Raw genomic sequence first — 26,676 nt, forward strand, 5'->3', positions numbered from 1 at the left:
ATGTGCTTTCACCGAAAAGCTATTTTAAAATCGGACATATCGAGTGCATAGAGGAGTTCTGTATCTATAATTCTTAAAATAATTGTTATGTTTTTTGTGAACGTTTATCGTGAGTAATTTAGTAAATTTTTTGTAAATTCACCGGAAGTTTGCGGGCGGTATGCTAGTTCTGAACGTCACATGCTAATGTAAAAAGCTGGTTCTTGATATAAATATGAACTTGATTGAACAAAACATGCATGTATTGTATAACATAATGTCCTAGGGTTGTCATCTGATGAAGATCATCACAGGTTAGTGCTGCATTTAGCTGTCTTCTGGGTTTTTGTGACATTATATGCTAGCTTGAAAAATGGGTGTCTGATTATTTCTGGCTGGGTACTCTGCTGACATAATCTAATGTTTTGCTTTCGTTGTAAAGCCTTTTTGAAATCGGACAGTGTGGTTAGATTAACGAGAGTCTTGTCTTTAAATAGCTGTAAAATAGTCATATGTTTGAGAAATTGAAGTAATAGCATTTCAAAGGTTTTGAAAATCGCGCCACAGGATTCAACTGCCTGTTACGTAGGTGGGACGAATTCGTCCCGCCGGTCCCATAGAGGTTAAAATGGTGTAAAATAGTCATATGTTTGAGAAATTGAAGTAATAGCATTTCTAAGGTATTTGAATAACGCGCCACGGGATTTCACTGGCTGTTACGTAGGTGGGACGAAATCGTCCCACTGGCCCTAGAGAAGTTAACAAGAAATGTGTGGAGTTGTTGAAAAATGAGTTTTAATGACTCCAACCTAAGTGTAGTTAAACTTCCGACTTCAACTGTATATGAAAATGATTAATATATTATTATAATACATAATATGATGAATTACAGTATCAGTTCCACTTTGTAGGCTACTGCTAATCACATCATTTAGCAGGTCAAATTAGATTTTAACATTCACGATTTGAACATTCTCTCATAACATTGCATAATATCTAAAGTGACCCTGTGTCATGTTACTAATTACAATGTTACCAATGATTACCTTCTAAATTGTTGGTCATCTCTGTCAGAGTTGTCCTACCTAACTGTATGATAAACCATATAACTGAACGTTACAATCTTTTTCCCCTCAATCATTTCTTAATAACGTATATCATTGGATGTCTTCTCCATAAGGTGTTTCTTGGTGTTCTTCTCCGGCCTGAACAGAATAATAAAGCATTTAGGAACAAATAATAGAAAGAACAACCCAAAGCTAGAGGTGATGATGGCAAATATCTCCACAGCTACAGTGAACTTCCCAGGAGAGCTGACATAAGCTGGGATAAAGGTGATCCAGACTGCACAGAATATGAGCATGCTGAAGGTGATGAATTTGGCCTCATTGAAGTTATCAGGCAGCTTTCGAGCCAGAAAAGCCAGCACAAAGCACAAGAGAGCCAGGAGTCCTATATAGCCCAACACAGCCCAGAATCCAATAGCTGAACCCACATCACACTCTAGAATGATCTTTTCCTTGTAGGTGGTGGGGTTTTTAATGGGGAAGGGAGGGGACAGGACCAACCACAGAGTGCATATCAAAGCCTGGACAAACGTGAAGGACACTACAGTCAATCTCTGCTGTGGAGGACCAAACCATTTCATAACATTACTGCCTGGAAGCGTAGCCCTGAAGGCCATCAACACCACTATTGTTTTCCCCAGAACACAAGAGATGCAGAGGACGAAGGTGATCCCAAACGCTGTGTGGCGCAGCATACAGGACCATTCAGAGGGCCGGCCAATGAACGTAAGAGAACACAGAAAACACAGAGCCAAGGAGAAGAGCAGCAGGAAGCTCAGCTCAGAGTTGTTGGCCCTGACGATGGCCGAAGATCGGTGGCGGTAGAAGATAGTTGCCGTGGCGATGGCCAGACAAGCCCCGCCCACAGAGCAGGCGGTCAGGATGATTCCGAGGACCTCGTGGAAGGACAGGAACTCCACAGGCTTAAGGATACAGCGGTCTCTCTCAGCGTTGGGCCAGTACTCCTCGGGACAGATCAGACAGTCTGAAGAATCTGACCAGGACAAAACAACAGACATCAAATGTTAATAATAATAGTTTCAGGTTTATTTTTTTACAAATACATGTCCCACAATGCTGCATTTTGTCAGTTTACAATAAAGAATGTTGAATTAATGTGCAGCTTACATGAGATAATAAGAACAGGAACATGATTGACAGACACTACCTCTGAAGTTCTGGTAATATGAATATACCACTACTTTGTAAACCGTGATAGAAATTACTACACATTTTATGCCAACTATTCCTATAGCCCTACCTGTGTTATTACTGATCTCTCCCTCTGCACATTGGATACAGTCATAACAGCATACAGGCTTTCCTTTCTGTATAGCCTTACGAGTGCCTGGGGGACAGCTCTCACTGCACACTGACACAGGTACTTGTGAACTGTTCTTTACCCAGGTGATTTCCCTCTCCATGTCAAACCTCTGGTCAAGAGGCAGGGACGCATCATAGCGCCCCACTGTCACAAACTCCAACTTCCCCCTCTCCCGTCTCTGCCAATTGACCAGCTCATAAGTGGCTATTGGGTCCCCGTTGGCATCGAAAGACACCTGGTACCCATTACGAGAAAAATTCACCCTCCTCAATCTCTCCAGGACCTGGGGGTTTGGAAGTGCAAGGGAGAGATAGAGAGAGGGGACAAAAGAGAAGGAGAGAGGTGAAGAGAGATGGAGATAAGGGAAGAGAGAGATGAGTAAAGGGAAGAGAGATGGAGAGATAGATGGAGAGAGGGGAAGAAAGATGCAAAGAGAGAAATGGAGAGAAGGGAAGATGGATCGAGAGAAGGAGAGAGAGAAAACAAAACATCAATTCAACTCATATATTTATCAGATGTGTTACTTCAGAAGAAGTTGTAAATTACAATGAGAACTCTAAGGCCTTCATACATGTAGTCTAAATAAACATATTTATCAGGAAATTATACTATTGACTTGTCATTCACCTGTGTTGGCTTCACATTAAGGTTTTTGTCACAGTTCACAGTGGAGTTTTCACTCTCTTCACAAACAATGCTGTGGATGGCGTGTGCTATGGCGTAAACAGCTTTATACACCATGTTAGTAACACGTAGCTGAGATGTATCTGTGTAGGGGGCCTGTAGCTGCTGTATATCCTCACTGCCATCACACACCTTCTCCTCAACCCCAACACCTGTAGAGGTCCCGACAGACAGACAGACAGACAGACAGACAGACAGACAGACAGACAGACAGACAGACAGACAGACAGACAGACAGACAGACAGACAGACAGACAGACAGACAGACAGACAGACAGACAGACAGACAGACATGTAAATAGATAGTTCGATAGACAGATTGATGGATGGATTGATAGATAGATAGATAGATATATAGATAGATAGAGAGATAGAGAGATAGACAGATACCTATCCCCAGCCTACAGCCAAAGGCTCCCTCCCAGAACTCAGTGAGCAGGGGAGAGTTGGACACCTTCTGTGGGGAGAGGTCCAGGAGGAAATCCCTGAAGCCGGGGATGACAGAGCGTTTGATGCCAAATCCGATGGCCCCGGCACACAGGCCGAAGCGCAGCATATCTGGGTCAGTGACCCAGGTCTCGCTCCCGATCCACTGGCGGGGCGGAGAGGGCAGGCGGTCCATCTCCTCCAGCAGGTTTCTCATGTCCCCAGAGGATACGAATGCAACCACCACCTGGGCTGTGGAGCTAGGGAACATGATTATATCATATGCTTAATATGCTGGTCATGTTTGTCATTCATTGGAATGTCTCAGTAAAGTGAACATGAGCATTAGTATTAATCAACAGTTTTGACAAGCTTAAGATATGCAAATCATGTTGGTCTCACAGATCAGCTTTGGGAAAAGAGAGAAATTAATAACAATAGTATTTTTTTATAAATATAGTCTTGCATTTGTGTGAATGAAAAGTTCACAAGTAATCATGGATCACCTGCGGATCACGTCGGCCACCCGTTGCACTCTGCTGAGTGGGTTGGTACGGGAGAAGGCTTCAGAATACTCCACACAGATGCCTTCCTCTTGTGCTGCCTGTAGGAAAGCCGCCATCCCGTTATTACCGTAGTCAGAGTCGGAACGGACCGCCCCAATCCAGGTCCAGCCGAAGTGCCTGATGAGGTGGGCCAGAGCGGCAGCCTGGAACTGGTCACTGGGGATGGTTCTGAAGAAGGTTGGATACTGTTTCTTATCACTCAGACACGCACAGGTGGAAAAGTGACTCACCTAGATAAAAACAGACAGTCGAAAACATGAGAAAGAACATCATGTCGCCCTAACAATTCTAATGTATTGGCTACTTCCTGCTTTCTTTCTTCAGCTATGTATTATGGTGTTAGGGAGACATTAATAGTAATAATCCCATGTATTTTTTTTCATTAGGCCAGAATGAAAAGGATACACATTTCTACCCAAGACCTTGGTCATTCTATTCATATTGAAAATATTTTTATAGGACATACTGGTTCTGTGAAATACATGAGTAAAAGGTGTGAAACTAATCCCTGGTCTCCCATAACAACCTAGCCTATGAAAGATAGTCCTCAGATCATGTTTTAATGCCTACAGAAGTTCTCCAGACTCAAAGTCCTCATCAGTCCATGTTCAAATGCCTTTCTACACATAATTTCACACAGAAATGTATTTCCTGAAAGAGAGGAGAATGTAAACTAGGAATACAGTAAATTAAAAGAAGCTGAATGATTTCTTTCCACGGGAGTTTACCTGAGGAATGCCTAAAGGGCCGATGATGCGCAACATGCTGATGGTAGGCGTGGAGGCAGACTCGCCAACGATAGCTGTCACTGTAGCTGAACCCGAGCACTGTTCTCCGGTATCAAACATGGGATCCTGGCCGTTAGCCAGCTGGAAGGCCACTTTCACGGCCATGGGGACCGAGGAGCAGGAATCGTGCACTTGATAACCAAGCGTGACACCCGGTAGAAGATATGAACTGTTGTTTATCTCCTCAACTGCGAAGATCATGGCGCGCGAGAAGCGCAACTCACGGGAATCCATTCTGTAAATAGAAAATTGGTCAGTGAGCACCTCCTGACGAATCATAAACTAGCCTATAGAATGTTTCCATGGCAAACAACCTAATATCTAGTATTATTTTCCACACCGTCTATATGCCTACACTTTTGTTGTCTGTAATTGAGGACATTGTATGATAGCCTGCAATTGAAAATGTGATCCTTTGTAACAGCAGTCTTTACCTACTCTCTCAGACACAAACAGTTTTTATCTGTCTTCAAACACACTGTTAGTCTGTCTTTAAACACACTGTTTATCTGCCTTTAAAACACTGTTTACCTATCTTTAAAACACTGTTTATCTGTCTTTAAAACACTGTTTGTCTCTTTAAAACACAGTTTATCTGTCTTTAAACACACTGTTTGTCTCTTTAAAACACTGTTTATCGTCTTTAAAAACACTGATTATCTGTCTTTAAACAAATTGTATCTCTGTCTTTAAAACACAATTTATCTGTCTACCCACACAGCCACAGTCCTGTCCCCTGTTCCCTCTTGCGCTCACTGACCTCCCTGTGCACTGCAGGGGCTCAGGCATGCTGGTGTAGCTGTGATCCACAGTGTGCACAAAGTAATGGATGGAGAAAACACCCCCGATGACAAAGTCCCCGTCCTGGGAGAACGCCGGAGGAAGAGGGGTGCCTTGGAGCCTGCATCTGACAGACTCCAGCCCAGAGGCAGAGACAGAGGCAGACGAGAGCAAGGCGAGCCCACCAGCCACCACAGCTAGATGTAGTAGAACCAGACTACCAGCCAGACTTGGATCCAGAGCAGAAGCCGGAGAGAGCCTCATTCCCCTGATGTGTGGAAGGTATGGCGTAATACAGCGCCACACAGACCCACATAGGTCAGGTTACCTCTCTACTCTGGGTTAAATACCCACCGTACCTCTGTGGGGATTCCTCTGGGGGCCACACTGTGGGTATGGCCATGCCAAGGAGGGAGGGGCTAGAGGCTGCTCTGCTCACCCAGTCAGGTCCTGCTTCTTTCAGCTATAGACAGTGTATGCACCAGCATCAGAACTACGTTGACTGTAATGGTTTATTTAGACATAAACATACATTAGACATACAATAACCATTTCCCTTACTTTCTAGTCCTCTTGGCACACTGGCTCTGCACAGTATTTCCCCTATCGTCTAGTCCACTTGGCACTTTGCCTCACTTATATTTCCTCTACAGTCTAGTCCTCTTGGCACGCTGGCTCTGCACAGTATTTCCTCAACTGTCTTGTCTTCTTGGTATGCTGGCTCTATACAGTTATTCCTCTACAGTCTAGTCCTCTTGGCAAGTTGGCTCTACACAGTATTTCCCCTACTGTGTAGTCCATTTGTCACTTTGCCTCACTTATATTTCCTCTACAGTCTAGTCCTCTTGGTATGCTGGCACTACTCAGTATTTACCCAACAGTCTAGTCCTCTAGGCACTTTTGCTCTTCACAGTATTTTTGTTACAGTCTAGTCCATTTGGCACTTTGCCTCAATTATATTTCCCCTAAAATCTAGTCCTCTTTGCAAGATGGCTCGACTCAGTATTTCCCCTACAATCTATTACTCTTGGCACGCTGGTAGTACACAGTATTTATTCTTAAGTCTAGTCCTCATGGTACGCTTCCTCTCATATATTTCCCCCACAGTCTAGTCCTCTTGGCACTTTGCCTCACTTACAGTTGAAGTCAGAAGTTTACATTCAACATTGCCAAATACATTTAAACTCAGTTTTTCAAAATTCCTGACATTAAATCCAAGTAAAAATTCCCTGCCTTAGGTCAGTTAGGATCACCACTTTATTTTAAGAATGTGAAAAGTCAGAATAATAGCAGATAAAATGATTTATTTTGGCTTTTATTTCTTTCATCACATTCCCAGTGGGTCAGATGTTTACATACACTCAATTAGTATTTGGAAGCATTGCCTTTAAATTGTTTAACTTGGGTCAAACGTTTTGGGTAGCCTTCCACAAGCTTCCCACAATAAGTTGGGTGAATTTTGGCCCATTCCTCCTCACAGAGCTGGTGTAACTGAGTCAGGTTTGTCGGCCTCCTAGCTCGCACACGCTTTTTCAGTTCTTCCCACAAATGTTCTATTGCATTGAGGTCAGGGCTTTGTGATGACCACTCCAATACCTTGACTTTGTTGTCCTTAGGCCATTTTTGTTACAACTTTGGAAGTATGTTTGGGGTCACTGTTCATTTGGAACGAAGTTTTAACTTCCTGACTGATGTCTTGAGATGTTGTTTCATCATATCCACATAATTTTCAATCCTCATGATGCCATCTATTTTGTGAAGTGCACCAGTCCTTCCTGCAGCAAAGCAACCCCACAACATGATGCTGCCACCCCCGTGCTTCACGATCGGGATGATGTTCTTCGGCTTGCAAGCCTCCCACTTTTTCCTCCAAACATAACGAATGTCACTATCTTTGTCCACATGTGCAGTTGCAAACCGTAGTCTAGCATTTTTATGGTGGTTTTGGAGCAGTGGCATCTTCCTTACTGAGCGGCCTTTCAGGTTATGTCGATATAGTACTCGTTTTACTGTGGATACAGATACTTTCGTACCTGTTTCCTCCAGCATCTTCACAAGGTCCTTTGCTGTTGTTCTGGGATTGATTTGCACTTTTCGCACCAAAGTACGTTAATCTCTAGGAGACAGAACGCATCTTCTTCCTGAGCGGTATGATGCCTGCGTGGTCCCATGGTGTTTATACTTGCGTACTTGTCAGGGTTGTATTAAGAACGGGACCAAGGTGCAGTGGATATTGAGTTCCACGAATTTATTCCAATGTGAAACTTAATTAATCACTCCAACCTAATTGTATGTAAACTTCCGACTTCAACTGTGTATGAAAATGTTTATTATGTTATTATAATACATAATATGATGAATTACAATATCAACTGAACACATGCACTTCAATGTTATATCAATTCATATAGGAATAAAGCTTTTCTCCAAACAACATGGAAGTGGTTCCACTCTGTAGGCTACTGCTAATCACATCATTTAGCAGGTCAAATTAGATTTAAATACTCTAGATTTGAACAATCTCTCATAACATTGGAATATCTAAAGTGAACCTGTGTCAAGTTACTCATTACAATGTTACCAATGATTAGATGCTAAATTGTTGGTCATCTCTTTCAGAGTAGTCCTACCTAACTATATAATTCACCATATAACTGAACGCTACAATGTATTTTCCCCTCAATCATTTCTTAATAACGTATATCATTGGATGTCTTCTCCATAAGGTGTTTCTTGGTGTTCTTCTCCGGCCTGAACAGAATAATAAAGCATTTAGGAACAAATAATAGAAAGAACAACCCAAAGCTAGAGGTGATGATGGCAAAGATCTCCACAGCTACTGTGAACTTCCCAGGAGAGCTGACATAAGCTGGGATAAAGGTGATCCAGACTGCACAGAATATGAGCATGCTGAAGGTGATGAATTTGGCCTCATTGAAGTTATCAGGCAGCTTCCGAGCCAGAAAAGCCAGCACAAAGCACAAGAGAGCCAGGAGACCAATATAGCTCAACACAGCCCAGAAACCAATAGCTGAACCCACATCACACTCAAGAATGATCTTTTCCTTGTAGGTAGTGAGGTTTTTAATGGGGAAGGGAGGGGACAGGACCAACCACAGAGTGCATATCAAAGCCTGGACAAATGTGAAGGACACTACAGTCAATCTCTGCTGTGGAGGACCAAACCATTTCATGACATTACTGGCTGGAAGCGTAGCCCTGAAGGCCATCAACACCACTATTGTTTTCCCCAGAACACAAGAGATGCAGAGTACGAAGGTGATCCCAAACACTGTGTGACGCAGCATACAGGACAATTCAGAGGGCCGGCCAATGAAGGTAAGAGAACACAGAAAACACAGAGTCAAGGAGAAGAGAAGCAGGAAGCTCAGCTCAGAGTTGTTGGCCCTGACGATGGCTGAAGTCCGGTGGCGGTAGAAGATGGTTGCCGTAGCAATGGCCAGACAAGCCCCGCCCACAGAGCAGGCGGTCAGGATGATTCCGAGGACCTCGTGGAAGGACAGGAACTCCACAGGCTTAAGGATACAGCGGTCTCTCTCAGCGTTGGGCCAGTACTCCTCGGGACAGATCAGACAGTCTGAAGAATCTGACCAGGACAAAATAACAGACATCAAATGTTAATAATAATAGATTCAGGTTTTATTTATTTACAAATACATGTCCCACAATGCTGCACTTTGTCAGTTTACAATAAAGAATGTTGAATTAATGTGCAGCTTACATGAGATAATAAGAACAGGAACATGATTGACAGACACTACCTTTGTAGTGCTGGTAATATGAATAAACCACTACTTAGTTAACCGTGATAGAAATTACTACACATTTTATGCCAACTATTCCTATTGTCCTACCTGTGTTATTACTGATCTCTCCCTCTCCACATTGGATACAGTCATAACAGCATACAGGCTTTCCTTTCTGTATAGCCTTACGAGTGCCTGGGGGACAGCTCTCACTGCAAACTGACACAGGTACTTGTGTACTGTTCTTTACCCAGGTGATTTCCTTCTCGATGTCAAGCCTCTGGTCAGGAGCCAGGGACGCATCATAGCGCCCCACTGTCACAAACTTCATCTTCCCACTCTCCCGTCTCTGCCAGTTGACCAGCTCATAGGTGGCCACTGGGTCCCCGTTGGCATCGAAAGACACCTGGTACCCATTACGAGAGAAGTTCACCCTCCTCAATCTCTCCAGGACCTGGGGGTTGGAAGAGCAAGAGAGAGAGAAAGAGAACGGGGACGAGAGAGAAGGAGAGAGTTGAAGAAAGGTGGAGATAAGGGAAGAGAGATGAGTGAAGGGATGAGAGATGGAGAGAGAGAGGTGAGTAGATGAGAGATGGAGAGATTAATGCAGAGAGGGGAAGAGAGAGATGAGAGATGGAGAGAGGGAAGAAAGATGGAAAGAGAGAAATGGAGAGAAGGGAAGAGAGATGGAGAGAGGCAGAGAGAGAAACAGAACATTAATTCAACTCATATTTATCAGATGTGTTACTTTAGAAGAAGTTTTAAAGTATAATGAGAACTCCTTGGCCTTCATACTTGTAGTCTAAATAAACATATTTATCAGGAAATTATAGTATAGACTTGTCATTCACCTGTGTTTGCTTCACATTAAGGTTTTTGTCACAGTTCACAGTGGAGTTTCCTCTCTCTTCACAAACAATGCTGTGGATGGCGTGTGCTATGGCATAAACAGCTTTATACACCATGTTAGTGACACGCAGCTGAGATGTATCTGTGTAGGGGACCTGTAGCTGCTGTATATCCTCACTGCCATCACACACCTTCTCCTCAACCCCAACACCTGTAGAGGTCCATACAGACAGACAGAGAGAGAGAGCAACAGACAGACAGACAGACAGACAGACAGACAGACAGACAGACAGACAGACAGACAGACAGACAGACAGACAGACAGACAGACAGACAGACAGACAGACAGACAGACAGACAGACAGACAGACAGACAGACAGACAGACAGACAGACAGACAGACAGACAGACAGACAGACAGACAGACAGACAGACAGACGGATGATGAATGGATAGATAGATAGATAGATAGATAGATAGATAGATAGATAGATAGATAGATAGATAGATAGATAGATAGATAGATAGATAGATAGATAGATAGATAGATAGATAGATAGATAGATAGATAGATAGATAGATAGATACCTTTCCCCAGCCTACAGCCAAAGGCTCCCTCCCAGAACTCTGTGAGCAGGGGAGAGTTGGACACCTTCTGTGGGGAGAGGTCCAGGAGGAAGTCCCTGAGGCCGGGGATGACAGAGCGTTGGATGCCAAATCCGATGGCCCCGGCACACAGGCCGAAGCGCAGCATATCTGGGTTAGTGACCCAGGACTCACTCCCGATCCACTGGCGGGGGGGAGAGGGCAGGCGGTCCATCTCCTCCAGCAGGGTTCGCATGTCCCAAGAGGATACGAATGCAACCACCACCCGGGCTGTGGAGCTGGGGAACATGATTATATCACATGCTTAATATGCCGGTCATGGTTGTCATTCAATGGAATGTCTCAGTGAAGTGAACATGAACATTAGTATTAATCAACACTTTGACAAGCTTAACCTGTTAGGGCTAGTGGGCAGTATTGAAACGGCCGGATAAAAAACGTACCCGATTTAATCTGGTTACTACTCCTGCCCAGTAACTAGAATATGCATATAATTATTCGCTTTGGATAGAAAACACCCTAAAACTGTTTGAATGGTGTCTGTGAGTATAACATAACTCAAATGGCTGGCCAAAACCTGAGAAGATTCCATGCAGGAAGTGGCCTGTCTGACAAGTTGTGTTTCATCTTGGCTCTTTTTATTGAAAACTGAGGATCTTTGCTCTAACGTGACACTTCCTACGGCTCCCATAGGCTCTCAGAGCCCGGGAAAAACCTGAACGATATCGAGGCAGCCTCTGGCTGAAACACATTATTGCTTTTGGCAAGTGGCCGATCAGAGTACTATGGGCTTAGGCGCATGCCCGAGTCGACCGAATGCTTTATTTTCTTTCGTCTGTTTACCTAAACGCAGATTCCCGGTCGGAATATTTTCGCTTTTTTAGCGGTTGACATGCTTCGAAGTACGGTAATGGAATATTTAGATTTTTTTTGTCACGAATTGCACCATGTTCGTCACCCTTATTTACCCTTTTGGATAGTGTCTTGAACGCACGAACAAAACGCCGCTGTTTGGATATAACTATGGATTATTTGGAACCAAACCAACATTTGTTATTGAAGTAGAAGTCCTGGGAGTGCATTCTGACGAAGACAGCAAAGGTAATAACATTTTTCTTATAGTAAAGCTGACTTTGGTGAGTGCTAAACTTGCTGGGTGTCAAAATAGCTAGCCCTGTGATGCCGGGCTATCTACTGAGAATATTGCAAAATGTGCTTTCACCGAAAAGCTATTTTAAAATCGGACATATCGAGTGCATAGAGGAGTTCTGTATCTATAATTCTTAAAATAATTGTTATGCTTTTTGTGAACGTTTATCGTGAGTAATTTAGTAAATTCACCGGCAGTGTTCGGTGGGAATGCTAGTCACATGCTAGTCACATGCTAATGTAAAAAGCTGGTTTTTGATATAAATATGAACTTGATTGAACAAAACATGCATATATTGTATAACATAATGTCCTAGGAGTGTCATCTGATGAAGATCACCAAAGGTTAGTGCTGCATTTAGCTGTGGTTTGGGTTTATGTGACATTATATGCTAGCTTGAAAAATGGGTGTCTGATTATTTCTGGCTGGGTACTCTGCTGACATAATCTAATGTTTTGCTTTCGTTGTAAAGCCTTTTTGAAATCGGACAGTGTGGTTAGATTAACGAGAGTCTTGTCTTTAAAATGGTGTAAAATAGTCATATGTTTGAAAAATTGAAGTTTTTGCATTTTTGAGGTTTTTGAATATCGCGCCACGGGATTACACTGGCTGTTACGTAGGTGGGACGATTTGGTGCCACCTACCCTAGAGAGGTTAAGATATGCATATCATGTTGGTCTCACAGATCATCTTTGGGAAAAGAGATAAATTAACAATAATAGTGTTGTTTTAATATAGTCTTGCATTTGTGTGAATGAAAAGTTCACAAGTAATCATGGATCACCTGCGGATCACGTCGGCCACCCGTTGCACTCTGCTGAGTGGGTTGGTACGGTAGAAGGCTTCAGAATACTCCACACAGATGCCTTCCTCTTGTGCTGCCTGTAGGAAAGCCGCCATCCCGTTATTACCGTAGTCAGAGTCGGAACGGACCGCCCCAATCCAGGTCCAGCCGAAGTGCCTGATGAGGTGGGCCAGAGCGGCAGCCTGGAACTGGTCACTGGGGATGGTTCTGAAGAAGGTTGGATACTGTTTCTTATCACTCAGACACGCACAGGTGGAAGAGTGACTCACCTAGATAAAAACAGACAGTCGAAAACATGAGAAAGAACATAATGTCGGCCTGCTTCCTGCTTTTTTTATTTATCTATGTAGTTTGATGTTAGGGAGACATTAATAATAATAAGCCAATTCATTGTTTTTCATTAGGCCAGAATGAATAGGATACACAAAAGTGTGACACCAATCTCTGGTCTCCCATAACAACCTAGCCTATGAAAGATAGTCCTCAGATCATGTTTTAATGCCTCCAGACGTTCTCCAGACTCATATTCCTCAGTCTATGTTCAAATACCTTTCTACACATAATTTCACACAGAAATGTACATTCCTGAAAGAGAGGAGAATACAATTGGAATACAGGGAATTAAAAGAAGCTGAATGATTTCTTTCCACGGGAGTTTACCTGAGGAATGCCTAAAGGGCCGATGATGCGCAACATGCTGATGGTAGGCGTGGAGGCAGACTCGCCAATGATAGCTGTCACTGTAGCCGACCCCGAGCACTGTTCTCCGGTATCAAACATGGGGTCCAGGCCATTAGCCAGCTGGAAGGCCACTTTCACGGCCATAGGGACCGAGTTGCAGGAGTCGTGCACTTGATAACCAAGTGTGACACCCGGTAGCAGGTATGAACTGTTGTTTATCTCCTCAACTGCGAAGATCATGGCGCGCGAGAAACGCAACTGACGGGAATCCATACTGTAAATAGAAGATGGGTTAGTGAGCACCTCCTGACGAATCATAAACTAGCTTATAGAATGTTACCATGGCAAACAGCCTAATATCTAGTATTATTTTCCACACCGTCTATATGCCTACACTTTTGTTGTCTGTAATTGAGGACATTGTAGGATAGCCTGCAGTTGAAAATGTGATCCTTTGTAAGAGTAGTCTTTCCCTATTATCTCAGACACAAACACACTTTTTATGTCTTTAAACACACTGTTAATCTGTCTTTAAACACACTTTTTATCTGTCTTTAAAACATTGTTTACCTGTCTTTATAACACTGTTTATCTGTCTTTAAAACACTGATTATCTTCTTTAAACACATTGTTTATCTTTCTTTTAACACACTGTCTCTGTCTTTAAAAACACTGTTTATCGGTCTTTAAACACATTGTTTCTCTTTCTTTAAAACACAATTTATCTGTCTACCCACACAGCCACAGTCCTGTCCCCTGATCCCTCTTGCGCTCACTGACCTCCCTGTGCACTGCAGGGGCTCAGGCATGCTGGTGTAGCTGTGATCCACAGTGTGCATGTAGTAATGGATGGAGAAAACACCCCCGATGACAAAGTCCCCGTCCTGGGAGAACGCCGGAGGACGAGGGGTTTCTTGGAGCCTGCATCTGACAGACTCCAGCCCAGAGGCAGATGTAGAGGTAGAGGCAGATGTGAGCAAGGCGAGCCCACCAGCCATCACAGCTAGATGTAGTAGAACCAGACAACCAGCCAGACTTGGATCCAGAGCAGGAGCCAGAGAGAGCCTCATTCCCCTGATGTGTGGAAGGTATGGGGTAGCACAGCGCCAGACAGACCCACATAGGTCAGGTTACCTCTCTACTCTTGGTTAAATACCCACCGTACCTCTGTGGGGATTCCTCTGGGGGCCACACTGTGGGTATGGCCATGCCAGGAAGGGAGGGGTTAGAGGCTGCTCTGCTCACCCAGTCAGGTCCTTCTTCTTTCAGCTATAGAGAGTTTATGCACCAGAATCAGAACTACGTTGACTGTAATGGTTTAGATAGACATAAACATACATTAGACACACAATAACCATGAGCCTCTCTAATATTTCCCTTACTGTCTAGTCCTCTTGGCACGCTGGCTCTGACAGTATTTACCCCACTGTCTAGTTCATTTGGCACTTTGCCTCACTTATATTTCCTCTACAGTCTAGTCCTCTTGGTACGCTGGCTCTACACAGTATTTACCCAACAGTCTAGGCCTCTTGGCACGCTGGCTCTGCACAGTATTTAACCCACTGTCTAGTTCATTTGGCACTTTGCCTCACTTATATTTCCTCTATAGTCTCGTCCTCCAGGCACGCTGTCTCTTCACAGTAATTCTGCGACAGTCTAGTCCATTTGGCATGTTGCCAAAATTATATTTAACCTACAATCTAGTCCTCTTTGCAAGCTGGCTCTATTCAGTATTTCCCCAACAGTCTAGTCCTCTTGGCATGCTGGCAATACACAGAATTTATTCTAAAGTCTAGTCCTCTTGGTACGCTTCCTCTCTTATATTTACCCTACAGTATAGTCCTCTGGGCACGTTGCCTCACTTACAGGTGAAGTATGAAGTTTACATTCACCTTAGCCAAATACATTTAAACTCAGTTTTTCAAAATTCCTGACATTTAACCTGTTAGGGCTAGGGGGCAGTATTGACACGGCTGGATAAAAAACGTACCCGATATAATCTGGTTACTACTCCTGCCCAGTAACTAGAATATGCATATAATTATTGGCTTTGGATATAAAACACCCTAAGGTTTCTAAAACTGTTTGAATGGTGTCTGTGAGTATAACAGAACTCATATGGCAGGCCAAAACCTGAGAAGATTTCAAGCAGGAAGTGGCCTGTCTGAACGATATCGGGGGACAAAGGGATTGGATATGCGCAATCCCACGATCGTGCTGTTCCTTCTTTTTCTTCTTGAATTAATATGCTATTGTCCGAGTTGGAATATTAGCGCATTTTTACGTAAAAAATACCATAAAGATTGATTTTAACATTTACATTTACATTTAAGTCATTTAGCAGACGCTCTTATCCAGAGCGACTTACAAATTGGTGCATTCACCTTATAATATCCAGTGGAACAACCACTTTACCATAGTGCATCTAAATCTTTTAAGGGGGGGTTAGAAGGATTACTTTAAACAGCATTTGACATGCTTCTAAGAACGTAATGGAACATTTTGACTTTTCGTCTCTGGTACTGCACTCGCGTGTTATGCCTTTGGATAGTGCTCTGTACGCACGAACAAAACAGAGGTATTTGAACATAAATATGGATTATTTCAAACAAAAACAACATTTCTTGTGGAAGTAGCAGTCCTGGGAGTGCATTCTGACGAAGATCAGCAAAGGTAAGAGAATATTTATAATATTAATTCTGAGTTTAGGTGACACCGAACTTGGCGGGTGTCTGTATAGCTTGCTGTGATGGCGAGCTATGTACTCAGAATATTGAAAAAATGTGCTTTCTCCATAAAGATATTTTAAAATCTGACACAGCGGTTGCATAAAGGAGTACTGTATCTATAATTCTTAAAATAATTGTTATATTTTGTCAACGTTTATGATGAGTATTTTTGTAAATTCACCAGAAGTTTATGGTGGGAATACATTTTCTGAACATCATGTGCCAATGTAAAATGCTGTTTTTGGATATAAATATGAACTTTATCAAACAAAACATACATGTATTGTGTAACATGATGTCCTAGGAGTGTCATCTGATGAAGATCATCAAAGGTTAGTGCTTCATTTAGCTGTGTTTTGGGTTTTTGTGACATATATCCTTGCTTGGAAAATGGCTGTGTTGTTATTTTTGTCTATGTATTCTCTTAACTTGTTATGGATAGGGGGCAGTATTTTCACGGCCGGATAAAAAACGTACCCGATTTAATCTGGTTATTACTCCTGCCCAGAAACTAGAATATGCATATAATGAGTAGCTTTGGATAGAAAACACTCCAAAGTTTCTAAAACTGTTTGAATGGTGTCTGTGAGTATAACAGAACTCAAATGGCAGGCCAAAACCTGAGAAGATTCTGTACAGGAAGAACCCTGTCTGACCATTTCTTGGCCTTCTTTGTCATCTCTATCCAAAACAAAGGATCTCTGCTGTAACGTGACATTTTCTAAGGCTCCCATAGGCTCTCAGAAGGCGCCAGAACGTTGAATGATGACTTTGCAGCCCATGGCTGAAAAACAGTATCGCATTTGGTAAGTGGTCGATCTGAGAACAATGAGACGGGTGTGCACATGCAAGTGAAGAGTCCATTTTAGATTATCAGTCTTTGAACGAAAACAACGACTCCCTGTCGGAATTTTATCGCTATTTTATGAGAAAAATCGCATAAAAATTGATTTTAAACAGCGTTTGACATGCTTCGAAGTACGGTAATGGAATATTTTGAATTTTTTTTGTCACGATACGCGTCCGTGCGTCACCCTTCGTTACCCTTCGGATAGAGTCTTGAACGCACAAACAAAACGCCGCTATTTGGATATAACTATGGATTATTTGGAACCAAACCAACATTTGTTGTTGAAGTAGAAGTCCTGGGAGTGCATTCTGACGAAGAACAGCAAAGGTAATCAAATTTTTCTTATAGTAAATCTGAGTTTGGTGAGTACCAAACTTGGTGGGTGTCAAAATAGCTAGCCCGTGATGGCGAGCTATCTACTCAGAATATTGCAAAATGTGCTTTCACCGAAAAGCTATTTTAAAATCGGACAACGCGATTGCATAAAGGAGTTCTGTATCTATAATTCTTAAAATAATTGTTATGTTTTTTGTGAACGTTTATCATGAGTAATTTAGTAAATTCACCGGAAGTGTTCGGTGTGAATGCTAGTTCTGAACGTCACATGCTAATGTAAAAAGCTGTTTTTTGATATAAATATGTACTTGATTGAACAAAACATGCATGTATTGTATAACATAATGTCCTAGGAGTGTCATCTGATGAAGATCATCAAAGGTTAGTGCTGCATTTAGCTGTGGTTTTGGTTTTTGTGACATTATATGCTAGCTTGAAAAATGGGTGTCTGATTATTTCTGGCTGGGTACTCTGCTGACATAATCTAATGTTTTGCTTTCGTTGTAAAGCCTTTTTGAAATCAGACAGTGTGGTTAGATAAAGGAGAGTCTTGTCTTTAAAATGCTGTAAAATAGTCATATGTTTGAAAAATTGAAGTTTTCGGATTTTTCGAGGAGTTTGTATTTCGCGCCACGCCCATCATTCGATATTGGAGCAGGTGTTCCGCTAGCGGAACGTCTAGATGTAAGTTAACACAATCTAATGTTTTGCTTTCGCTGTAAAGCCTTTTTGAAATCGGACAATGTGGTTGGATTAAGGAAATGTGTATCTTTAAAATGGTGTAAAATAGTCGTATGTTTGAGAAATTGAAATTTTTTGATTTTTGAGATTTGTTTTTCGCGCCGTGCTGTTCCATTGGATGTTGGCTAGGGGGTTCCGCTAGCGGAACGTCTGTCCTCAACAGGTGTTAATCCAAATAAAGATTCCCTGTCTTTGGTCACTGAGGATCACCACTTTATTTTAAGAATGTGAAAAGTCAGAATATTCTAGAGAAAATGACTAATTTCAGCTTTCATTTCTTTCATTACATTCCCAGTGGGTCAGAAGTTTACATGCACTCAATTAGTATTTGGTAGCATTACCTTCAAATTGTTTAACTTGGGTCGAACGTTTTGGGTAGCCTTCCACAAGCTTCCCACAATAAGTTGGGTGAATTTTGGCCCATTCCTCCTCACAGAGCTGGTGTAACTGAGTCAGGTTTGTCGGCCTCCTAGCTCGCACACGCTTTTTCAGTTCTTCCCACAAATGTTCTATTGCATTGAGGTCAGGGCTTTGTGATGACCACTCCAATACCTTGACTTTGTTGTCCTTAGGCCATTTTGCCACAACTTTGGAAGTATGCTTGAAGTCACTGTCCATTTGGAATACCCATTTGCAACCAAGCTTTAACTTCCTGACTGATGTCTTGAGATGTTGCTTCAATATATCCACATAATTTTCCATCTTCATGATGCCATCTATTTTTTGAAGTGCACCAGTCCCTCTTGCAGCAAAGCAACCCAACAACATGATTCTGCCACCCCCATGCTTCACGGTTGGGATGGTCTTCTTCGATTTGCAAGCCTCCTCCTTTTTCCTCCAAACATAACGATGGTCACGATCTTTGTCCCCATGTGCAGTTGCAAACCGTAGTCTGGCATTTCTATGGTGGTTTTGGAGCAGTGGCTTCTTCCTTGCTGAGCGGCCTTTCAGGTTATGTCGATATAGGACTCGTTTTACTGTGGAAAAAGATACTTTCGTACCTGTTTCCTCCAGCATCTTCACAAGGTCCTTTGCTGTTGTTCTGGGATTGATTTGCACTTTTCACACCAAAGTACGTTAATCTCAAGGAGACAGAACGCGTCTTCTTCCTGAGCTGTACGACGCCTGCGTGGTCCCATGGTGTTTTTACTTGCGTTTTATTGTTTGTACAGATGAACGTGGTTGCTTCAGGCGTTTGGAAATTGCTCCCTGTCACTACTACTTCTGAAGTCGGTCCCTCTCCTTGTTCGGGCGGCATTCGGTGGTCAACGTCACCAGCCTTCTAGCCATCGCCGATCCACTTTTTATTTTCCATTTGTTTTGTCCTTGTCTTACACACCTGGTTTCATTCCCCCATTTACTTGTCCAATATTTAACCCTCTGTTCCCCCATGTTTGTTTGTGAGTGATTGTTTGCATTTAATACGGTCCGTTATTGTGCCCTAGATTATTGCATTGTATTATTGATTCTTTGATTAAATTACATTTATTACTTATATCTGCTGTCCTGCGCCTGACTCCTCTACACCAGCTACACACAGGCTCATTACAGAATCAATCTCCTTGAATGGAGTCAGCAGGAGCAGACACCCTCACTGTGGCAGTAGAGGAGTGCGTCCAGCAGCACTCGACCCTTTTGCAACGTCTGGGCACCACCATGGATCGAGTGTTGCAGACGATAGATCGTTAGGAGAGAGGAGGAGGTCTTCAAGCGCCCCCACCAGCCCCACTACAGCAGACCCCCCTCCTTCACCCGGTCCCAGTGGGATTTGGCTCGCACTCCAGAGGGAGTATGATGGGACGGCTGCCGGATGCCAGGGGTTCCTACTCCAGCTGGAACACTACCTGGCGACCGTCCACCCGGCTCCTTCGGGACGTGAGAGTGTGTCCACCCTCGGCTCCTACCTCTTAGGCAAAGCCCTGGAGTGGGCCAACGCCGTATGGAGGGAAGGAGATGTGGCGCCATTGGACCATTACGCAGAGTTCACCCACCGCTTTCGGGCAGTTTTCATGCACTCGCCTGAGGGTCGAGCGGCAGGTGAACGTTTGTTCCACCTGAGGCAGGGGACGAGGAGTGCACAGGATTTCACTTTGGACTTCCGGACCCTGGCCGCCAGCGCGGGATGGAACGACAGGGCCCTGATTGATCACTACCGGTGCAGTCTGAGCGAGGACGCCCGTCGGGATCTGGCCTGCCTAGACACCACCCTCACGTTGGACCAGCTGGTGGACCTGTCCATCCGGCTGGACAACCTTGCTACCCGCGGACGTCCGGATTGGGGCCTGTCAGTTCCATCCCCAAGCAGCTCCGCTCCGATGCCCATGGAGCTGGGAGATGCTGCGCTTAGGGCGACCGGAGGAGGGGCCATTCCCTGCACCATCTGTGGCCGCAGAGGGCACACTGCTGGTCGGTGCTGGGGGGGTTTCTCAGAGAGTCGAGGAAGCAGGCAGGGCACTATCGTGTCACCCCAGGTGAGATGGAACCACGCTCACCCAGAGCCCCCTGTTGCTCACATGTATGTGTTTATTACATTTCCTGAGTTTTCCCTGCATTCCCAGCATAAGGCGCTCGTAGATTCAGGCGCATCTGGGAATTTTATTGACCCTTCATTTGCCCATAGTTTAGGGATCCCCCTTGTTCCTGTGGTTATGCCCTTCCCTGTGCACGCCCTAGATAGTCGACCATTAGGGTCAGGGCTGATTAGGGAGGCCACCGCTCCACTGGACATGGTTACGCAGGAGGGTCACAAGGAGAGAATCAGTCTCTTCCTTATTGATTCTCCTGCATTTCCTGTGGTGCTGGGCCTACCCTTGTTGGCCTGTCATGACCCCACTACTTCGTGGCAACAGAAGACTATCAAGGGGTGGTCACGAAAGTGCTCAGGGTGGTGTGTAGGGGTTTCCATCGGTGCGACTACGGTGGAAAGTCCAGACCAGGTCTCCACCTTGCGCATCCCCTCAGAATATGCCGATTTGGCTCTCGAAGGCGACTCAATTACCACCCCGTCGACGGGGGGATTGTGCGATAAATCTCCTCGTAGACGCAGCACTTCCCAGGAGTCATGTGTATCCTCTGTCACAGGAGGTGACGGTGGCTATGGAAACATATGTCTCCGAATCCCTGTGGCAGGGATACATTCAGCCCTCCACTTCACCTGCCTCCTCAAGTTTATGTTTTGTGAAGAAGAAGGATGGAGGTCTGCACCCGTGTATTGACTATCGGGGTATCAATCCGATCACGGTGAGGTACAGCTACCTGCTCCTCTCATCGCCAGTGCGATCGAGTCAATGCACGGGGCGCGCTTCCTCACAAAATTGGATCTCAGGAGTGCATACAACCTGCTGCGTATCTGGGAGGGGGACGAGTGCAAGACGGCATTTAGTACCACCTCAGGGCACTATGAGGACCTTGTCATGCCGTACGAGTTGATGAATGCTCCATCAGTCATCCAGGTTTTTTTTTGACGAGAATTTCCGGGACCTGCACGGGCAGGGTGTAGTGGTGTATATCGACGACATTCTGATAAACTCCGCTACACGCGCCGAGCATGTGTCCCTGGTGCGCAGGGTGCTTGGTCGACTGTTGAAGCATGACCTGTACGTGAAGGCTGAGAAATGTCTGTTCTTCCAACAGTCCGTCTCCTTCATAGGGTACCGCATTTCCACTTCAGGGGTGGAGATGGAGAGTGACCGCATTTCAGCCGTGCGTAATTGGCCGACTCCCACCACGGTAAAGGAAGTAGAGCGGACCTGTGAAGTAGGTGGACCTGTGCGATTGCAGTGGTCGGCTGTGGCGGTAAGGGCTTTTGGTCACCTGAGGGCTCTGTTTACCTCGGCTCCCGTGCTGGCTCATCCAGATCCCTCTTTGGCGTTTATAGTGGAGGTGGATACGTCCGAGGCTGGGATAGGAGCCGTGCTCTCTCACCGAAGCTCTCACACCGACGCTCCGCCCCTGTGCCTTCTTTTCGAAGAAGTTCAGCCCGGCGAGCGAAACTATGATGTGGGGGACCGGGAGCTTTGGCTGTCGTCAAGGCTCTGAAGGCATGGAGACATTGGCTTGAGGGGGCGAGACACCCTTTTCTCATCTGGACTGACCACCGCAATATGGAGTACATCCTGGTGGCGAGGAGACTGAACCCTCGCCAGGCAAGGTGGGCCATGTTTTTTACTCATTTTGTGTTCACCCTGTCCTACCGACCAGGTTCCCAGAACGCTAAGGCAGAAGCACTGCCCCCGATGTATGACACAGAGGAGTGGTCAATGGATCACACTCCCATACTCCCGACCTCTTGCCTAGTGGCACCGGTAGTGTGGGAGCTGGACACCGACATCGAGCGGGCATTACGTACAGAGCCCACTCCTCTCTAGTGTCCAGCTGGGCGTCTGTACGTTCCATCTGCTGTCTGCGACCGGTTGATCTATTGGGCCCATACGTCACCCTCCTCTGGTCATCCTGGCATCGGTCGGACGGTACGCTGTCTTAGTGGGAAGTACTTGTGGTCCACCTTGGCCAAGGACGTGCCCGGTCTCCCTACGGCCCTACAGACTTAGGAGGCCCTGTTCACTCATGTCTTCCTACACTACGGGGTGCCTGAGAACAAATTCTCTGATCGGGGTCCCCAGGTCACGTCCAGGATATGGAGGGCGTTCATGGAACGTCTGGGGTCTCGGTCAGCCTCACCTCAGGTTTTCACCCCGAGAGTAACGGGCAGGTGGAGAGAGTAAACCAGGATGTGGGTAGGTTTCTGCGGTCATATTGCCAGGACCGGCCGGGGGAGTGGGCGGTGTTCATCCCTTGGGCAGAGATGGCCCAAAACTCACTCCGCCACTCCTCCATTAACCTCTTACATCTAGACGTTCCGCTAGCGGAACACCTGCTCCAATATCCAATGATAGGCGTGGCGCGAATTACAAATTCCTCAAAAATACAAAAACTTCAATTTTTCAAACATATGACTATTTTACACCATTTTAAAAACAAGACTCTCCTTTATCTCCTTTGTCAGTTTACAATAAAGAATGTTCAATTAATGTGCAGCTTACATGAGATAATAAGAAAAGGATCGTGATTGACAGACACTACCTTTGTAGTGCTGGTAATATGAATAAACCACTATTTAGTAAACCGTGATAGAAATTACTACACGTTTTAAGCCAACGATTCCTATTGTCCTACCTGTTTTATTACTGATCTCTCCCTCTGCACATTGGATACAGTCATAACAGCATACAGGCTTTCCCTTCTGTACAGCCTTACGAGTGCCTCGGGGACAGCTCTCACTGCACACTGACAGAGGTACTTGTGTACTGTTCTTTACCCAGGTGATTTCCCTCTCCATGTCAAACCTCTGGTCAGGAGGCAGGGACGCATCATAGCGCCCCACTGTCACAAACTCCATCTTCCCACTCTCCCGTCTCTGCCAGTTGACCAGCTCATAGGTGGCCACTGGGTCCCCGTTGGCATCGAAAGACACCTGGTACCCATTACGAGAGAAGTTCACCCTCCTCAATCTCTCCAGGACCTGGGAGTTGGAAGGGAAGGGAGAGAGAGAGGGGACGAGAGAGAAGGAGAAAGGGGAAGAGAGATGGAAAGAATGGAAGAGAGATGGAGAGAGAAACAGAACATTAATTCAACTCATATTTATCACACGTGTTACTTCAGAAGAATTTATAATGTATAATGAGAACTCCTAGTTCTTCATACATGTAGTCTAAATAAACATATCAATCAGGACATACAATCGTCTTGTCATTCACCTGTGTTGGCTTCACATGAAGGTTTATGACACAGTTCACAGTGGAGTTTTCTCTCTCTTCGCAAACAATGCTGTGGATGGCGTGTGCTATGGCGTAAACAGCTTTATACACCATGTGAGTGATACGTAGCTGAGATGTATCTGTGTAGGGGGTCTGTAGCTGCTGTATATCCTCACTGCCATCACACACCTTCTCCTCAACACCAACACCTGTAGAGGTCCCTACAGACAGACAGACAGACAGACAGACAGACAGACAGACAGACAGACAGACAGACAGACAGACAGACAGACAGACAGACAGACAGACAGACAGACAGACAGACAGACAGACAGACAGACAGACAGACAGACAGACATGTAAAAAGATATATAGAAAAACAGACAGATTAATGGATGGATGGATGGATGGATGAATGAATGGATGGATGGATAGATAGATACCTATCCCAGTCTACAGCCAAAGGCTCCCTCCCAGAACTCAGTGAACATGGGAGAGTTGGACACCTTCTGTGGGGAGAGGTCCAGGAGGAAGTCCCTGAGGCCGGGGATGACAGAGCGTTGGATGCCAAATCCGATGGCCCCGGCACACAGGCCGAAGCGCAGCATATCTGGGTTAGTGACCCAGGTCTCGCTCCCGATCCACTGGCGGGGCGGAGAGGGCAGGCGGTCCATCTCCTCCAGCAGGATTCTCATGTCCCCAGAGGCTACGAATGCAACCACCACCTGGGCTGTGGAGCTGGGGAACATGATTATATCATGGTTAATATGCTGGTCATGTTTGTCATTCATTGGAATGTCTCAGTGAAGTGAACATGAACATTAGTATTAATCAACACTTTTGACAAGTTTAAGCTATGCAAATCATGTTGGTCTCACAGATCAGCTTTGGGAAAAGAGAGAAATTAATAAAAGTAGTATTTTTTATAAATATAGTCTTGAATTTGTATGAATGAAAAGTTCACAAGTAATCATGGATCACCTGCGGATCACATCGGCCACCCGTTGCACTCTGCTGAGTGGGTTGGTACGGGAGAAGGCTTCAGAATATTCCACACAGATGCCTTCCTCTTGTGCTGCCTGTAGGAAAGCCGCCATCCCGTTATTACCGTAGTCAGAGTCGGAACGGACCGCCCCAATCCAGGTCCAGCCGAAGTGCCTGATGAGGTGGGCCAGTGCGGCGGCCTGGAACTTATCACTGGGGATGGTTCTGAAGAAGGTTGGATACTGTTTCTTATCACTCAGACAAGCACAGCTGGCATAGTGGCTCACCTGGGTAAAAACAGACAGTCGAAAACATTAAAAAGAACATCATGTCGGCCTAACAACTCTAATGTATTGGCTACTTCCTGATTTTTTAAATTTAGCTATGTAGTTTGATGTTAGAGAGACATTAATAATAATAAGCCAATTCATTGTTTTTCATTAGGCCAGGTTGAAAAGGATACACAAAAGTGTGACACCAATCCCTGGTCTCCATAACAACCTAGCCTATGAAAGATAGTCCTCAGATCATGTTTTAATGCCTCCAGACGTTCTCCAGACTCATATTCCTCAGTCTATGTTCAAATACCTTTCTACAGATAATTTCAAACAGAAATGTATATTCCTGAAATAGAGGAGAATACAGTTGGAATACAGGGAATTAAAAGTTGAACTCATTCCTGAAAGAGAGGAGAATATACACTAGGAATACACTAAATTAAAAGAAGCTGAATGATTTCTTTCCATATGAGTTTACCTGAGGAATGCCGAATTGGCCTATGATGCGCAACATGCTGATGGTAGGCGTCGAGGCAGACTCGCCAACAATAGCTGTCACTGTAGCCGAACCAGAGCACTGTTCTCCGGTATCAAACATGGGGTCCAGGCCGTTAGCCAGCTGGAAGGCCACTTTCACGGCCATAGGGACCAAGGAGCAGGAGTCGTACAATTGATAACCAAGCGTGACACCCGGTAGCAGTTATGAACTGTTGTTAATCTCCTCAACAGCGAAGACCATGGCGCGCGAGAAGCGCAACTCACGGGAATCCACACTGTAAATAGAAGATGGGTTAGTGAGCACCTCCTGATGAATCATAAACTAGCCTATAGAATGTTCCAAATGCAAACAGCCAAATATCTAGTATTATTTTCCATACCGCCCATATGCCTACACTTTTATTGTCTGTAATTGAGGACATTGTAGGATAGCCTGCATTTGAAAATGTGATCCATTGTAACAGTAGGCTTTAACTACACTCTCATACACAAACACACTTCTTATCTGTTTTTAAACACACTGTTAATCTGTCTTTAAAACACTGTTTACCTGTCTTTAAAACACTGTTTGTCTCTTTAAAACACTGCTTATCTGTCTTTAAACACACTGTTTGTCTCTTTCAAACACTTTATCTGTCTTAAAAACACTGTTAATCTGTCTTTAAACACACTGTTTCTCTGTCTTTAAAACACAATTTATCTGTCTACCCACACATCCACAGTCCTGTCCCCTGTTCTCTCTTGCGTTCACTGAACTCCCTGTGCACTGCAGGGGCTCAGGCAGGCTGGTGTAGCTGTGATCCACAGTGTGCATGTAGTAATGGATGGAGAAAACACCCCCGATGACAAAGTCCCCATCCTGGGAGAACGCCGGAGGACGAGGGGTCCCTTGGAGCCTGCATCTGACAGACTCCAGCCCAGAGGTAGAGGCAGACGAGAGCAAGGCGAGCCCACCAGTAACCACAGCTAGATGTAGTAGAACCAGACTACCAGCCAGACTTGGATCCAGAGCAGGAGACGGAGAGAGCCTCA

At 44.8% G+C, this 26,676-nt stretch overlaps 2 protein-coding genes across 2 annotated transcripts; both read right to left on the reverse strand.

Moving 5' to 3' along the window:
• Nucleotides 1-869: 869 nt before the first annotated feature.
• Nucleotides 870-5,878, reverse strand: LOC106613281 (extracellular calcium-sensing receptor). Its single transcript, XM_045687039.1, has 7 exons — nt 5,595-5,878; nt 4,775-5,069; nt 3,987-4,276; nt 3,439-3,740; nt 2,998-3,206; nt 2,308-2,653; nt 870-2,040 (listed from the first exon to the last, which is right to left on the reverse strand). The coding sequence occupies exons 1-7, from the start codon at nt 5,876-5,878 to the stop codon at nt 1,124-1,126; spliced, it is 2,643 nt and encodes an 880-aa protein (XP_045542995.1). The 3' UTR covers nt 870-1,123.
• Nucleotides 5,879-8,038: 2,160 nt separating this feature from the next.
• LOC106596946 (vomeronasal type-2 receptor 1) lies at nt 8,039-25,900 on the reverse strand. Its single transcript, XM_045687040.1, is given in 15 exon segments — nt 8,039-8,752; nt 8,754-8,808; nt 8,811-9,221; nt 9,490-9,835; nt 10,299-10,441; nt 10,819-11,114; nt 12,771-13,060; nt 13,452-13,746; nt 14,253-14,356; nt 22,053-22,120; nt 23,304-23,649; nt 23,885-24,079; nt 24,328-24,622; nt 24,866-25,155; nt 25,625-25,900. Coding segments are annotated over 15 exon segments (3,843 nt in total). The 5' UTR covers nt 25,886-25,900; the 3' UTR covers nt 8,039-8,304.
• Between the last annotated feature and the right edge of the window lie 776 nt (nt 25,901-26,676).

This window comes from Salmo salar, chromosome ssa09, assembly GCF_905237065.1.
Source record: "Salmo salar chromosome ssa09, Ssal_v3.1, whole genome shotgun sequence".
Classification (NCBI taxonomy): Eukaryota; Metazoa; Chordata; class Actinopteri; order Salmoniformes; family Salmonidae; genus Salmo; species Salmo salar.

What these genes read in the sequence shown, in the direction of transcription:
- LOC106613281 (XM_045687039.1), bottom strand. Translation starts at nt 5,878, where the DNA reads ATGAGGCTCTCTCCGGCTTCTGCTCTGGATCCAAGTCTGGCTGGTAGT. An exon ending in GCCCTTTAGGCATTCCTCAG is followed by an intron (nt 4,277 to 4,774) that starts GTAAACTCCCGT and finishes GTTTTTATCTAG; the next exon opens with GTGAGTCACTTTTCCACCTG. An exon ending in AGAGATCAGTAATAACACAG is followed by an intron (nt 2,041 to 2,307) that starts GTAGGGCTATAG and finishes TGTCCTGGTCAG; the next exon opens with ATTCTTCAGACTGTCTGATC.